Source organism: Heptranchias perlo, chromosome 7 (genome assembly GCF_035084215.1).
Source record: "Heptranchias perlo isolate sHepPer1 chromosome 7, sHepPer1.hap1, whole genome shotgun sequence".
In the NCBI taxonomy this organism is placed as follows: domain Eukaryota; kingdom Metazoa; phylum Chordata; class Chondrichthyes; order Hexanchiformes; family Hexanchidae; genus Heptranchias; species Heptranchias perlo.
In genome coordinates this window covers 52,430,177-52,447,435 of record NC_090331.1, presented here as the reverse complement: position 1 = coordinate 52,447,435, position 17,259 = coordinate 52,430,177, and the positions used below count along the sequence as shown (strand labels likewise).

The window sequence follows — 17,259 nt, the reverse complement described above, 5'->3', positions numbered from 1 at the left end:
TATTTCTGCCATTTCGCTGTCATTACCTGTGAGTTTATCTTGTGTCTCCCGAAGTGGCCCTAATCCTATCCTGATTTTTCTTTTGTTAATTATGTGTCTGTAGAATACTTTACTATTTCTTTTATATTCCTTGATAATTTAATTTCATAGTTTCTTTTTGCATTCCTAATTATTTTTTTGACTTCTTTCCTAACTTCTTTGTATTCCCCTTTGACAGCCCCTCCTTTGATGTCTATGTACTTAGTATATGCCTTTTTCTTTAGTTTCAATTTTGCCCTTATTTCTTAAATCATTCATGGAGTGTCATTACTGGCTAATTTGTTCCTGCTTTTTAGTGGGATATACTTCACCTGGACTCTACTGAGCACCGTTTTAAATGTTTCCCACTGCTGTTCTATTTCTTTGTTTGTCAGTAAATTTTTCCAGTTTATTTTTCCTATTTCCATTCTTATCCACTGAAAATCAGCTTTTTTCCAATTTATTACTTTGGTCTTTGTCTTATTTATGTCGTTCTGAATCTTTATCTTAAATCTTATTATGTTGTGATTGCTATTGCCTAGTTGTTCCCCTACGCTTACTTCTCTTATTTTTTTTTTATTCGTTCATGGGATGTGGGCGTCGCTGGCGAGGCCAGCATTTATTGCCCATCCCTAATTGCCCTTGAGAAGGTGGTGGTGAGCCGCCTTCTTGAACCGCTGCAGTCCGTGTGGTGACGGTTCTCCCACAGTGCTGTTAGGAAGGGAGTTCCAGGATTTTGACCCAGCGACAATGAAGGAACGGCGATATATTTCCAAGTCGGGATGGTGTGTGACTTGGAGGGGAACGTGCAGGTAGTGTTGTTCCCATGTACCTGCTGCTCTTGTCCTTCTAGGTGGTAGAGGTCGCGGGTTTGGGAGGTGCTGTCGAAGAAGCCTTGGCGAGTTGCTGCAGTGCATCCTGTGGATGGTGCACACTGCAGCCACAGTGCGCCGGTGGTGAAGGGAGTGAATGTTTAGGGTGGTGGATGGGGTGCCAATCAAGCGGGCTGCTTTATCTTGGATGGTGTCGAGCTTCTTGAGTGTTGTTGGAGCTGCACTCATCCAGGCAAGTGGAGAGTATTCCATCACACTCCTGACTTGTGCCTTGTAGATGGTGGAAAGGCTTTGGGGAGTCAGGAGGTGAGTCACTCACCTCCTGTTTGTTTTGATTCATTCCCCATTACTGGATCCAGCAGTGCTTCCTTTCTTGTTGGGCTTTTTACATACTGGGTAGGAAAGGACAAGTTGAAAAAACTCCATTCCCTTTACCCCTTTACCTACTTCTTCTTGCCAGTTTATTTGGGGATAGTTAAAATCTCCCATGACTATTATTCTATGTCCTTTACTCATTTCACATATTTGCTTACATATTTCTTCCTCCACCTCCTTTCCACTATTAGGTGGTCTGTACTATACCCCTATTAATGTGATCGATCCCATCTTATCTTTTATTTCAATCCATATGGATTTCGTTTATATCCTTCTGTTAGTTATGTCACTTTTTTCTACTGCCATTATATTATCTCTAATTAGTACAGCTACTCCACATTCCCTTCTTCCTTCCCTACCCTTTCTGATAGTGTTATAACCTGCAATATTTAGTTTCCAGTCCTGTTCTTTATGTAGCCATGTTTCAGTTATTCCTACTACATCTGGTTCCTCGCTACGGATTATTGCCTCCAGTTCCCCCATTTTATTTTGGAAGCTGTGTACATTGCTGTACAGGCAGTTTAATTCATCTTTAATAGTTGTTCCTTTTACTTTATTTATAACAGTCCTTTTATATTTCTGTTTTATAATTGTATTTGTTCCTTGACCATTTATGTTATCTTTATTCCTTACCTGGTCTGACCTTTACACTCATCTCCTGTTTCTTTTATCTTTAGGCTTTTGTTATTGCTACCAGACACCTCCTTTAACTAGAGGGGTGCCGCAAGGATCAGTGCTTGGGCCTCAGCTGTTTACAATGTATATCAATGACTTAGATGAGAGGATCGAGTGTAATGTATCCAAGTTTGCTGATGAAGTAAGCTGTGAGGAGGACATAAAGAGGCTGCAAAGGGATGTAGACAGGTTAAGTGAGTGGGCGAGAAAGTGGCAGATGGAGTATAATGTGGGGAATTGTGAAATTATCCACTTTGGTAGGAAGAATAGAAAAGCAGAATATTTTTTAAAAGGTGAGAGACTAAGAAATGTTGGTTGTTGGAGTTGCACTGCAACAACTCGCCAAGGCTTCTTCGACAGCACCTCCCAAACCCGCGACCTTTACCACCTAGAAGGACAAGAGCAGCAGGCACATAGGAACAACACCACCTGCACGTTCCCCTCCAAGTCACACACCATCCCGACTTGGAAATATATCGTTGTTCCTTCATTGTCGCTGGGTCAAAATCCTGGAACTCCCTTCCTAACAGCACTGTGGGAGAACCTTCACCACACGGACTGCAGCGGTTCAAGAAGGCGGCTCACCACCACCTTCTCGAGGGCAATTAGGGATGGGCAATAAATGCTGGCCTTGCTAGCGACGCCCACATCCCGTGAACGAATTTTAAAAAAATATTTGGGTGTCCTTGTACACGAATCACAAAAAGTTAACATGCAGCTACCGCAAGCAATCAGGAAGGCAAATGTTATGTTAGCCTTTATTGCAAGGGGATTGCTACAATTATATAGGGCTCTGGTGAGACCACACCTGGAGTACTTTGTACAGTTTTGGTCACCTTACCTAAGGAAGGATACACTTGCCTTAGAAGGGATGCAACAAAGTTTCACTAGATTGATTCTTGAGATGAGAGGGTTGTCCTATGAGGAGAGATCGAGTAGAATGGGCCTACATTCTCTGGAGTTTAGAAGAATGAGAGGTGATCTCATTGCAACATATAAAATTCTTAGAGGGCGTGACAGGCTAAGTGCTGAGACACTATTTCCCCTGGCTGGAGAGTCTAGAACTAGAGGTCATAGTCTCAAGATAGGGGATCGGCCATTTAGGACCGATATGAGGAAAAATTTCTTCACTCAAAGGGTTGTTAATTTTTGGAATTCTCTACCCCAGAGGGCTGTGGATGCTCAGTCGTTGAATATATTCAAGACTGAAATCGATAGATTTTTGGACACTAAGGGTATCAAGGGACATAGGGATAGGGCGGGAAAGTGGAGTTGAGTTATAAGATCAGCCATGATCTTACTGAATGACGGAGAAGGCTCGAGGGGCTGTATGGCCTACTCCTGTTTCTATTTCTTATGTTTCCCCCCATCTTGCTAGTTTAAAGCCTTATCCACCGCCCTATTTATTCTTTCCCCTCGGACTCTGGTCCCATTACGGTTTAGGTGGAGCCTGTACCAGCAGTACAGCACATTCCTGTCCCAGTACTGGTGCCAGTAGAATCAAAGAATTATAGAATGGTTACAGCACAGAAAGAGGCCATTTGGCCCATTGAGCCCTTGCCGGCTTTTTGTAAGAGCAATCCAGTTAGTCCCATTCCTCCGCTCTTTCCCCATAACCCTGCAAATTTTTTCCCTTCAAGTATTTATCCAATTCCTTTTTGAAAGCCACAATTGAATCTGCTTCCACCACCCTTTCAGGTAGTGCATTCCGAATCATAACTACTCGCAGTGTAAAAAAGTTTTTCCCCATGTCGCCTTTGGTTCTTTTGCCAATCAACTTAAATCTGTGTCCCCTGGTTCTCGACCCTTCCACCAATGAGAACAGTTTGTCTTTATTTACTTTATCTAAACCCTTGATTTTGAACACTTTGATCAAATCTCCCCTTAAACTTCTCTGCTCTAAGGAGAACAACCCCAGCTTCTCCAGTCTATCCATGTAACTGAAGTCCATCATCCCTGGAACCATTATAGTAAATCTTTTCTGCACCCTCTCTAAGGTCAATTCTGGGCACCTCCTTCCTAAAGTGCGGTGCCCAGAATTGAACACAATACTCCAGCTGTGGCCGAACCAGTGTTTTATAAAGGTTCAACAGAACTTCCTTACTTTTGAACTTTATACATTTATTTATAAAGTCCAGGATCCCGTATGCTTTTTTAACCGCTTTCTCAACGTGTCCTGTCACCTTCAAAGATTTGTGCACATAAACACCCAGGTCGCTCTGTTCCTGCACACCCTTTAGAATTGTACCATTTAGTTTATATTGCCTCTCCTCATTCTTCCTGCCAAAATGTATCACTTCTCACTTCTCTGTGTTAAATTTCATCTACCATGAGTCCGCCCATTCCACCAGCCTGTCTATGTCCTCTTAAAGTCTATTATTATCCTCCTCACTGTTTACAACACTTCTAAGTTTTGTGTCATCTGCAAATTTTGAAATTGTGTCCTGTACACCCAAGTCCAAGTCATTAGTATATATCAAAAAAGAGCAGTGGTCCTCGTGGCGACCTCTGGGGAACATCACTGTATACCTTCCTCCAGTCCGAAAAGCAACTGTTCACCACTACTCTGTTTCCTGTCACTTAGCTAATTTTGATTCCATGCTGCCACTGCCACTTTTATTCCATGGGCTTCAATTTTGCTGACAAGCCTATTATTTTTTTTAATTATTCATTTGTGGGATGTGGGGGTCGCTGGCAAGGCCAGCATTTATTGCCCATCCCTAATTGCCCTTGAGAAGGTGGTGGTGAGCCACCTTCTTGAACCGCTGCAGTCCGTGTGGTGAAAGTTCTCCCACAGTGCTGTTAGGAAGGGAGTTCCAGGATTTTGACCCAGCGACGATGAAGGAATGGCGATATATTTCCAAGTCAGGATGGTGAATGACTTGGAGGGGAACGTGCAGGTGGTGTTGTTCCCATGTGCCTGCTGCCCTTGTCCTTCTAGGTGGTAGAGGTCGCGGGTTTGGGAGGTGCTGTCGAAGAAGCCTTGGCGAGTTGCTGCAGTGCATCCTGTCGATGGTACACACTGCAGCCACGATGCGCCGGTGGTGAAGGGAGTGAATGTTTAGGGTGGTGGATGGGGTGCCAATCAAGCGGGCTGCTTTGTCCTGGATGGTGTTGAGCTTCTTGAGTGTTGTTGGAGCTGCACTCATCCATGCAAGTGGAGAGTATTCCATCACATTCCTGACTTGTGCCTTGTAGATGGTAGAAAGGCTTTGGGGAGTCAGGAGGTGAGTCACTCGCCGCAGAATACCCAGCCTCTGACCGGCTCTTGTAGCCACAGTATTTATGTGGCTGGTCCAGTTAAGTGTCTGGTGACCCACAGGATGTTGATGGTGGGGGATTCGGCGATGGTGATGCCATTCAATATCAAGGGGAAGTGGTTAGACTCTCTCTTGTTGGAGATGGTTATTGCCTGGCACTTGTCTGGCGCAAATGTTACTTGCCACTTATCAGCCCAAGCCTGAATGTTGTCCAGGTCTTGTTGCATGCGGGCAGGAAATGCTTCATTATCTGAGGGGTTGTGAATGGAACTGAACACTGTGTAATCATCAGCGAACATCCACATTTCTGACCTTATTATGTGGTACTTTATCAAGCACCTTTTAAAAGTCCTTCAATCACATCGCCCTCATCAATCCAAAAACTCAATCAAGTTAGTTAAACACGATTTGCCTTTAACAAATCAGTGCTGGCTTTCCTTTATTAATCCACACTTGTCCACGTGGCTGTTAATTTTGTCCTGGATTATCGTTTCTAAAATCTTCCCCACCACTAAGGTTAAACTGACTGACCTGTAATTGCCGGGTTTACCCTTACACCGTTTTTTGAACAAGGGCGTAACATTTGCAATTCTCCAGTCCTCTGGCACCACCCCCATATCTAAGGATGATTGGAAGATTATTGCCAGCACCTCTGCAATTTCCACCCTTACTTCCCTCAGCAAGCCAGGATGCATCCTATCCGGACGTGGTGACTTACCTACTTTAAGTATAGCCAGCCTTTCTAGTATCTCCTCTTTATCAATTTTTAGCCAATCCAGTATCTCAACGACCTCCTCTTTTACTGTGACTTTGGCAGTGTCCTCTGAAATGGAACCTCTCCTTCCCACACCACTCTTTCAGCCACACATTCACCTTTCTGATCTGCCTATCTGAATGCCAATTAGCACATGGCTCAGGTAGTAATCCTGAGATCAGCACCCGTGAGGTCCTGCTTTTTAATTTAGTTCCTAGCTTCTGATACTGCCTTAGCAGGTCCTCTTTCTTGTTTTTCCTTATGTTATTGATGCCGACATGGACCATGATAACTGGATCCTCCCCCTCCCTTTCCAAGTTCCTCTCCAGTTGCTCCGAGATGTGCTTTACCCTTGCACCAGGTAGGCAATACACCTTCCTGGTTTTTAAAATTTAAAGTTTAAAATTTTAAAATGTTTTCTTGCTTTCCCTTTTGTCTCTTTTTTCTCTCTCTCTTAATCCAATCTTTCTTTCCCTCTCTTTACTTCTCTTTCTGTACCTAATTTGTCTCTAATTCACCCTATTTTCTTCTCTGTCATTCCTCGGTTTCTTTCTTTATCCTTAAATCTCATTGTTTAAGGAGATAGACTGTCGGTCCCATCGTTCACTAAGGTCCCAGATACCCCGTTGACCTTGCTGCGCCGTTATCAGCCCGCACTTCCAGCAACTTGCACTGCAAAAATTTTCGAGCTGAACGGTGAGGAAAAATGTCTAACTAATGGGACATGCCGCGAGATGCCCCACTCCAGCAAATTCTGGGCTTATGGCACAAGTGACCTACGCCATCATTTCCTGGGACTTCTGTGCCGCTGTGCCATTACCCTCGCCGAAACAGTTGTAAGTTAATTATAATAGCTCCGCCTCCATCAAAATCAATGGTGAACGCATGTTTGCTGAATTAATGCAACTTTGATTGCCGCTGCCACTTAGACCATTACAGAATGGCACTGGTGGGCTCAGCATCAGTCAAGTGATATTCCATTGCTCATTCATTTAGAAATAAAAATGAAAAAGAGGTTATTTCGCCAGTACTCAGATAATTAAAGAAATTAATATATATGAAAAAAGGAATTGAAATTGCAAGGAATCTAGCATGGAGGAAACTGGCAGACCCTTCATGTCCTCCCTTTACCCAAGCTCTTCCTTGGAGTTCACGGTAGTTAGAGCTTGATGAAATCCTCATCATATCCTCAATTTATTTGTGTGCCGACTGTTGCTGGGCTATGCTGTGCAAGAACTTCTACCCAAATGAAGCCAATTGGACCCTCCAACTTTCGTTGTAAAGTTCTAAATACTAAACTCGCCATCTTCAATTCATAAAGCGGACCAATAATAGTGAATTGACACAGGTTAAAGTACGATCAGTATAAGGGCAATTTTCTTGTAACATGCTGTCGATTGTCTTTCAACCAGATAAAGTCTTCAGGTGGATTTTATAGTATACTGTTAAGCCGTAAAATAATGTTCTGCTAGGGTATTTTTTCCAAACCCCAGGGTATTAAATGTCCCCAATCAATTTCAGATGTTATAGGTACTTGCAACTAATGAGCCCTTATTTTCACATACTGGTGTATTTTGGCGGTGTCCCGAGAATTAAATATAAAATAAGAAAAGTCTAACTCTGTTTATGCTAATCAAGTCAGGTAAAGGTATAAAGATTTTTAAAATATGAAGATGTAACACCTGCACGAATTGCTTAGTGTGTGGATGGCAAGACTGGCAAAAAATACTGCCAAGACAGATTTTAAAAAGTTTAAAAGACCTCTCGAAACAATTCACTACCTGCTGGAGTGAGAATCCACAGCTTCATTTATTACCTTTCTGGGCCTCCAAGGTTGAGTGGCATGTCAGGACTATTAATCACGTCATTAAAAGGGTCCTTACGACATGAATTACCAGTCCTAAATGGCAACGGTGAGATTAATTTGCATTTATGGCGCAAATCCAGCAATTTCATGACATGCAATTAATTTCAGTGGTGACGTTGTAATTTCTTTGGTTTTGGCGAGGCTAATGGCAGAGCGATGCAAATCGTCCAGCAATTTGTGGAGAGTTGGAACTCATGCGAATCTCTTCTTCGCCATAAATTGCTGGTTTTGTTACGTACTAATAATGGCGAGTGCCATGAACTTGCCAATATTTTTCCAGCAATCTCTGGGCCATAAATTATCTCTGTCTTTTTGGCCAAAATAAATAATGTAAGTACACTTTGGAGATCAAACCAAAGATTTTCTTGATGTCTAGTACATCAGGCAACTAGAGAAAAGCTGAAATAGGTCTTTTTACCTGGCATATCTTTCTTGAAGTGAAAACTCCATTTATGTTCCAAATGGAAATAAACTAAGGATATAATTTATGATTGTGTAGTCCTGGCACAGAGTCTTACCTGCCAGGTGCACAGATCAGGAAATTGCATGCAGAGATCACAGAATTTCCTGATATGTGCTCACAGTGGATGAAGCTCCTTAGCAAGAGTGTGCAATGGCTAAATTTACCCTTAAAACATCTTGGAGAGCAAGATAAAATGTATAAGCATGATAAATTAAAGAAAGCATAAATATTCCAGTGAAATTCAGAAAAGCAATGTGATAATATAAGAGTTGTAAATGAAAAATCAAAAACATATAAAGAACGAAATCCACAAGGACATTATCTGGTTCCAAATGCCTTTCTCTTGCCATTGGATGGAACATACTTTAATTTAGCTGATCCTTGAAACTGGTTCGGTATATATTTCAAATGGAAAACAAGAGCTCACATAACCTCCAAATGTATTTATGGTCATTTTAAAAAAAAACTTCAAAGTCAGTTTTTAAACAAAACATCATCATAATAATAATCAGTGTTTTAACTTACATGTCACACCTTTCTCCAGATTTTCATAGTATCCGCACAAGCAGATTTGGTACAAGAGGTTGGGATGAAATTTCTCAAATGCCTTCACTTCTTTTAGCCGGGTAAATATAATATCAACATCTTCACTAGAACGCTCCGCCGGTCTGGGAAAAAGAAATCATTTGTACTGTTTGACAGTCTTTAACTGAATACCTGATCTGTGCATATGTCTCTAAATCAAATGGAAATATAAAAGGAGTTTCTATCGATAATTATTTTTCAAGAATTTAGCAGATTACGATTGGTAAAGATCAGTGTATGTCTCCTCATTCATTTGCATAAAGCACAAATTACTACCTGTGCATATTATAAAAACTTTTATTGTTTTCTTCTCTGGCCACAGTACTAATATTAAATCCAAAAATAGTTAAGTATACAATTTAGTATTAGCCATCCAGTTTCAAAATAATTTTAGATGTAATTTTAAATCTTACTAACAAGCCAGAGATTCTTAGGGGATACAAAGGAGCTGATATTCAAGAGTTCTATTTTTCTGATGTGTCTCTACAGAGGATTTCCAGGGACGCCTTTTAAGTTGTCTAGCAGAATCATGTAGGCGATGCAGAAACATTCATGCACAACAAGCCTGAAAGCCTCTATTCACTTTTCGGTTCTATACAGCCTGTCACAGAATACTAGAAAAAGCTGACAGCCTCAAAACAGTGGACAAATCTAAAACAACCCAGAATATAAGCCTATAACATATGAAAACAATTAAGTTGAAAGTGCAATGGGACACTGCTTTGTAACTTAAGCTGTGGGGTATACCCATTATTTATTCACTTGTATCAGAGTAAAACATTAGCAGATGAAAGCCTAAAGAGGGAGATAAGTATCAAAGGTACAAGATTTATTTTTGAAAACCAGGCCTTTCTGTACCCCATGCCCAGAAAATATTGAATTCTGACACTTTATTTATTGTACTTCCAGTATTTTGGAATGTATAATGAATATGGCCAATGCATTTTGTTATTTTTGCTCAATTTTATTGAAAATTACTCTATTGGCCATTTGGGAATTTTTTATTTATCTATATATTTTAAAACTTATTTTGCTAGTAACGACAGATAATCCATTAGTGGTGAAATTTTTTAATATTTATTTTCTTTTTAAAAAATTGCCTAACAGGAAATAGAGGATTTGAACTCGGTCTTATTGACTATGCAATCATTCCAATCAGCGCTGCGGGCAGCAAATTTTGAATTACAAATATACTGTCTGCGCCAACTGGTGGTACACTTTTAACGGGGTCCAAGGGACATGCTTCCCTGAAAAAAAATGTTTACTTTAAAAACGGTGCATTCTGGTTAACTTTAAACACTTTTATACATCATAATTGGCACATTTTTACTCTTAAAAAAGGATAAAATGATATTTTAGTTTTCAACAAATTAACCAGACCCAACTTCCCCAAAGGTTATCCTAACAGTCACTTTTCTCCTTCCAAACTCCCTCTCCCAGTTCACACTCACCCTCCAGACCCCATTCCTGGAGACAATGCCTCATCCAACTGCCAATCCAAATCTTTCTCCTCTTCCAACCCTCTCATTTCATGCTGGCACCCTTCTTCCTCTCAAGTCATCACTCTTCTCACATGTTCAAGGTAGCATACTTCTTTCACCCCTAGTTCATGCTGCACTTTCCTTCCTTTCCACCCCCCCCCAACCTCACTTAATTCTGGCATGCTCATTTCTTCCCTCTCACATTTAATACTGGCAATTCCTTCTCCCAAAGCACCACTCCCAGTTTCTGCTTCCCAAAGTGCTGCTCCCAGCTTCACCCCTCTCTTTCCTCACAAAAATGCTGCTTCTGGCTTCTTCTCTCTCTCTCTCTGCCCCCAGTACACTGCTCCTCTCTTTCTCCATGCAAAGCACCATTCCAAAGCTCCTACCTCCTGTCACTCCTACTGTAAGTGATTGATGCTGCCACGGACCAGGCGAGAATTCCCAATCTCACTAGAATTACCATCTACAGTGTGCAGCAGCAGGAGATAGAAACCATGCTTGGAGGAGGGGCTTAGTCTGTGTTGATTTTTGTCTGTGAATGTGGACAGTGCCTCAAAACATAAACTGCAACTAGTTCCAATCTCCATCATTGCATACTGTCCCACACTAAGCCCCAGTTGCCCATCATCCCAAATCCTTAGAAACCTTCACTGGCTTCCTGTCCCCTGACATATAAAATTCAAAATTCTCATCCTCATTTACAAGTCCCTCCATGGCCATATCCCATCCTACCTTTGCAACCTCTGCTAGTCCTATGTTTCCCTTAGTGCGCATTAGTGCTCCAACTCTGGCTTCTTGTGCACCTTCTTCCCTCCCTAGTTTCTCCATTGCGGCACAGTGTTCAGCAGTCTTAGCCCTACTCTCAGGAACTCCTTCCCTAAACCCCTTCACCTTACTACTTTTCTCCTTGCCTTTCAAAGCCTCCTCAAAACCTATCATTTTGACCTTGCTTGCTGTCATTTTTCTTAACTCTTGAAATCTTCCATACCAGCTAGAAAAACACCAATTCTTCACTAGCACAGATAGAAGGGTCCGAAGAATAACAACAGCAGTTTGAAAGGCAGCAAATAATTTGTGATAACATCTCAGTGAGCTGATTTACAGTTTAGAGTAATTTATTGCAGAGTATTATGCAAAAATAGATATGAGACAGGCCATAAGTGCCCAGGAGTTGGAAGACAGATACAGGATTGGAGGTGAGGAAAGATCTAGAGGATTGTTTGAATTATTGAGCTATGCATAGGTTGATTGATAAGTTGTTTCAAGTCATTCAGGATAGTAAAGGACTGAGCTTTAGTGCTAGCCTGTTAATAGTATAATGTTGAGTGACATGCAATAGAATCAGAAATCCTTTGTGTCTTTGTTGATCAGTTATATACACAGCTTTCTCTTTGATAATCAATTAACCTATTCTTTAAAATTCATTAGATAAAATATTTCAATGCTTTTGTGTTGCATAAAAAACATTTACTTAAATATGACATCTGAACTTCTCTATAAAGTGCATTAGTGAAGAATAAGAACTAGTTTTAATAATGGCTGTGGTCTCTGGAGAAGGATAATACTAAACATAATCCAGAAAAAAACACAATTATTGGTGCACTCTCTCTGCCTCCAAGGTTGCTTCTTCAATTCTGAGTTCATTACTCTTTTATTTTACGTCATACATTCCCCCTTTCTGCCTCATACCTTTTTATTTTATTTTTTCCCAAAACTCAGCTTGTTAGGACAGTTGCCCTACTCTTCACTTCATTTACTCAATGGCCACTGGGACCGGTGAGTATTTGACTACCAGGGAAACAAAGCAGGTGCATCTCAGAACCAGAAAAAAAATAATTTTAATATCTCATGAAAATAATCTATTATATAAAGAAAATAATGCATAAATCCATGTGTGATGCCACATTTACACAAATGGACTAATATTTGCCTATTTTCTTAATGCTCATTTTGGTCATTACTTTATCATTCAGTGCTCTGGATTACCCCAGTGAAGTAACTATATACAGTATCTTCAACAAGACCGCTATTATGCAGCAACTTATATTTCAACAACTGTTTGCAAGCTTGCAAAGGCCATCCAAAAGATCCAAAATTTGAACATGTATTTAACTGTCATTTACTAATCACATCTGTCGCAAGATCAATGATTTCAAGATAATAGCTGGGGGGCGGGGGGAGGTCAAGTTCAAAACTCAGTAAGCACAGTAAGAATCAATGCTTTGCTTTTTGAGTGTCTACATTTGGTCAAGTTAATGGAAAACTCATCGCTGAAAACATGAAAGGATTACACAGGTCAACCATAATGTACTGGAGTACCCACTTTCTGTATATTTTCAGCTTTTTATATAGCTATAGCATGTAGCCTGAGGTTATTTAGAGGTACATACATTTTCACATTAGTAAGGACTGAAATGTAACTGTCTGCGTGTAATAGGTATTATGTGCATTTTGTTAGTGAAAACACCCACTACTAAATAGGCATATTAACAACAGATATTTATAAAAGGAAGATAAAATATAATTCTGATAACAGCTAATGCAAACACTATTTTTGCTGCTGTTTTTCCATACAGCCACTACTTTGTGGGCAAACGTACTTCTACTCTTCAGGCTTGCTCATTTCATATTTGTGTCTTCCAGTTCTATACTGAAAGTTGAAAATAAATAGCCTTTTTTATTTTATATTGTCTGTATCTCTCAGCATTTTAAAATCTAGATCATGGGAGGGGGGGGTGGATTCTACTCTGAGTTATCATCTGTTTTTGGGTGGGTTTGTATAAAGAGAATGGCTTCTTTAAGGCCACTATCTCAAATCCACCCCAATAAACTGCACCTTCATGCATAGGAACATAGGAATTGCCAGACAAAAAAAGACCGAGGTCCATCTAGTTCGCCTTCTACCAACCTGGTAGTCGCATGATACAACGATAATGGAGTTGTTGACTAATCTTGGAATCAATATCTATTGATTATCATAGAATCATAGAACAATACAACACAGAAGAAGGTTATTCGGCCCATCGTGCCTGTGCCGGCTCTTTGAAGCAGCTATCTGATTAGTCCCATTCCCCTGCTCTTTCCCCACAGCCCTGCAAATTTTTCCACTTCAAGTATTTATCCAATTCCCTTTTGAAAGTTATTATTGAATCTGCTACCACCACCCTTTCAGGCAGTGCATTTCAAATCATAACAATTCGCTGTATAAAAAAATTTCCCCTCTTCTCGCCTCTGGTTCTTTTGCCAATTACCATAAATCTGTGTCCTCTGGTTACCAAGCCTTCTGCCACTGGAAACAGTTTCTCCTTATTTACTCTAACAAAACCTTTCATGATTTTGAACACCTCTATTAAATCTCCCCTTAACCTTTTCTGCTCTAAGGAGAACAATCCCAGTTCTTCTGTTAGTTCTCCTCAAATACCAACCAGTTCCATTTAAGACATGCCAGAAGTGCTTACCACCCCATGTAAATTAGGTCAGAGCTGTGGCTCGCCCCTCTGACCAATTTTCCTCCATTTCTACCCCAAATAATTAATGCCACTATAAATGTGCAGCAGTAGACATCCCTGAGACAGATACAGCTTGGAGGAAGCCATTTTGTGCGCTCATACTGAAGACTGGTGTTTCTTTGCCTGCCTAGGGTTCTTTAAAGTACTATGGGGGTTAAGCCAGGACTTTTGTTTCTACTTTAATTTAGCTCTGCTCAAAGTACTGCTTAGCACTCTAGACATAGATTTCCCTATGGGAATATTTTAATTTTTGTGCTATGAAGAGGACGTTGAAGACAAGCAAGAGTCTAGATTAGAGACTTTTAGAGTTAGGCTTCATAGAAGGCATCTCTTCCCTACCTCTGGACACTCAGTTACCAGATAGTCGTACTTGGACCTCACTGACCATCTGCACCTCAGAAGGCTGTGCTTCCCCCTGGAGGTTATTGGGGAAATATGTCAACTGCTGATTGAAGATCTGCAGCCCAGGAGACCAGCACTGTCTGCACCAGTCCAGGTTACCACTGCCGTAAACTTCTTTGCATCATGGATCCTTCCTAGCAACATCAGGTGACCATTGCCATATTAGTCAGTCAGTAGCTCATCATTGCATCAAGAAGGTCACTGATGCTCTCCTCAGGAGCGCTGCACAATTCATTCCTTCCCAATGGAACTAGAGAAGAAAAGAGAGCAAACCATCCAGTTCTACAGGCTGGCTGGCTTCCCCTATGTGTAGGGAGCAACTAATGGAACCTGTGCCACTCAAAGCCCCCTATTTATGAACTGAAAGGGCTTCCAACCAATCAATGTGCAGCTAGTATGTGATGCTAATCACTTTATCCTGCATGTCAATGCCAGATAGCCAGGGATCTGCCATGATCTTTCATCATGCAACAATCCACCATTCCAGCCCTCATTTCTCGAGGCCATGTATCAGATTGGTTAACTGGTAACCAGGGCTATTCTCTTCACTCATGGCTGATGACTCCAGTGAGGCTTCCAATGCCCCTTTAAGTAGCAGGTTTTATAACTTGCTGCAGCACCAGGTTTCCGCCTGACTGGTAACCATTCGGGGTGCCTAGGGAACTAACTCCCATCTTTGTATGTTTTTTTTCTACCCCACCAGCATTTCTGAGAGATTGCGGGCTAGATTTACCCAGCCTGCATGCCTGTATTTAAATTATCTGACCCCGGAATTTACGGCAGGGTCAATGCCATGCCATCATGGAGGATGCAAGTTATTAGTCTTCTGGCTTTTCTTGCTCTTTGACTTCAAGAGATTGTCCACCCCTATTGCAATCTATTCGTGACTGGATTTAATTCACTGCAGCCTTGCAATATTTACCATAACTGTTACCTTACCAACAGTCAAAACATAGTGCTATGTGTAATAAGCATAAGTAACATCCAGTCTGCACATTGGACAATTCTGGCTATAATTCTCAAGCTACATAAGCTACATTGAGCCGAAAGTTCTCCCAGTTTTGGCTCAGTGGTAGCACTCTCTCCTCTGAGTCAGATGGTCATGGACTTGAGCACATAATCTAGACTGACACTTCAGTGCAGTACTAAGGTACATTATCAGAGATGCTATCTTTTGGATGAAACCTTAAAGCATTCTGTCTGTTCAGATGGATGTAAAAGATCCCATCGCACTATTCAGAGGGAAGCAGGGAGATCTATTCTTGGTTCGCAGCTCTTCCTCGTCTATGTGCTGCCCCTTGGCAACATCATCTGCAGAAATGGAGTCAGCTATTACAAGATGACACTCAGCTCTACTGCTCCACTAGCTTTTCTGACCCCTCCACTGCATCTGTGCTGTCAGACTATTTGTCTGACATTCAGTCTTGGATAGCCACAATTTCCTCCAGTTAAATATTGAGAAGACTAAAGCCATTATCTCAGACCCTGTCACAAATTCCATACCCTTACCACTGACTCCACCTCCCTCTCCACCACTGTCTCAGGCTGAACCACACTGTTTGCAGCTTCTGTGACCTAATCACTGCCCAACAGAGCTCCAAAACCCAAATCCTGCCCATCACAAATTCCACCTACTTCCAGATCTGTAACATTACCTGTCCCTAAAAAAAGGACTTGCATTTATATAGTGCCTTTCATGACCTCAGGACATCTCAAAACACTTTACAGCCAATGAAGTACTTTTGAAATGTAGGAAACATGGCAGCCAATTTGCGCACACAAATAGCAATGTGATAATGACCAGATAATCTGTTTTGGTGATGTTGGTTGAGGGATAAATATTGGGCAGGACACCAGGGAGAACTCCCCTGCTCGTCTTCAAAATAGTGCCGTGGGATCTTTTATGTCCATGTGAGAGGGCAGATGGGGCCTTTGTTTAACACCTCATCTGAAAGACAGCATCTCCCACAGTGCAGCACTCTCTCAGTACTGCACTGGAGTGTCAGCCGAGGTTTTGTGCTCAAATCTCTAGAATGGGACTTAAACCCACAACCTCTGACTCAGAGGCAAGAGTGCTACCACTGAGCCACGGCTGACATCTATCTCACCCTATCAGCCACTAAAACCCTAATTTATTCTCTGTCGCCTCTGGACTCGACAATTCCAATGCCCGCCTGGCCAGCTTTCCTTCCTCCATAAACTTCAGCTCATCCAAATCACTATTGCCTGTATCCTATCCCACACCAAGTCTCACTCGCTCATCGCCCCTATCATCACTGACCTACTTTGGCTCCTGGTCTCCAACGCCTCAAATTTATAATTCTCATTCTTGTATTTAAACCCCTCCATGGCCTAGCCCCTCCCTATCTCCAGCGCTACAACGCCCCTGCGCTCTCCATTCATCTGACTCCATATTCTTGTGCATTCCCCCTTCTTTCACCCCACAATGGACAACTGGGCCTTCAACCACCAATGCCCCTCCTAAATGCCCCTGCTTGCCACCTCCCTCTCCTTTAAGATGGTCACGTTTCAGGATTTGTGATTATTTTAGTCTTCACAAGTATACTTACAATATAGATTTGATTGTATAAACGAGAAAAGTACAGATGCAAGTGAGTGGCTGAGTGATTGACTCAAACCCCTTCAGTGAGAAGAGAAGGAAATGGAAAACATTTACAGAACTGGGGTAAGTGTGAGAATAAATTCATGCTGGACTTCTCTGAAGGATTGAATCTGTAAATTTGAGGAATGGTATGGTCATCCAGCATGTTGTAGCCCAAATGCACCATACCATGAAGTGCCAGGATGCAGGTTAGTGCCCATAATCCCACATGTGCTAAGTTCTTGATCTTAGCTATAATACCGTGAAGAGGTGTCAAATTCAGAGAAGGATGGGAAAACTGGAAAGAGAGTAACCATGGAGCAGTTTTGTGGCTTCCTAGTAGCCAGTTTCAGAGTGGCATTAGTAGAGGCCTGAGAGCTTGACATTAACTCAATCTTTTGACCAGTGGTATAGGGAGACCCAAGCAAAGAT

At 41.5% G+C, this 17,259-nt stretch overlaps 1 protein-coding gene across 1 annotated transcript in view; it reads right to left on the bottom strand.

Moving 5' to 3' along the window:
- rapgef4a (Rap guanine nucleotide exchange factor 4a) overlaps positions 1-17,259 on the bottom strand; it is a 243,012-nt gene that overhangs the window by 182,492 nt on the left and 43,261 nt on the right. The window contains exon 2 of the mRNA XM_067987555.1: positions 8,771-8,913. Within this exon, the coding sequence (XP_067843656.1) occupies positions 8,771-8,913 (143 nt within the window). The remainder of the gene's footprint in view (positions 1-8,770; positions 8,914-17,259) is intronic.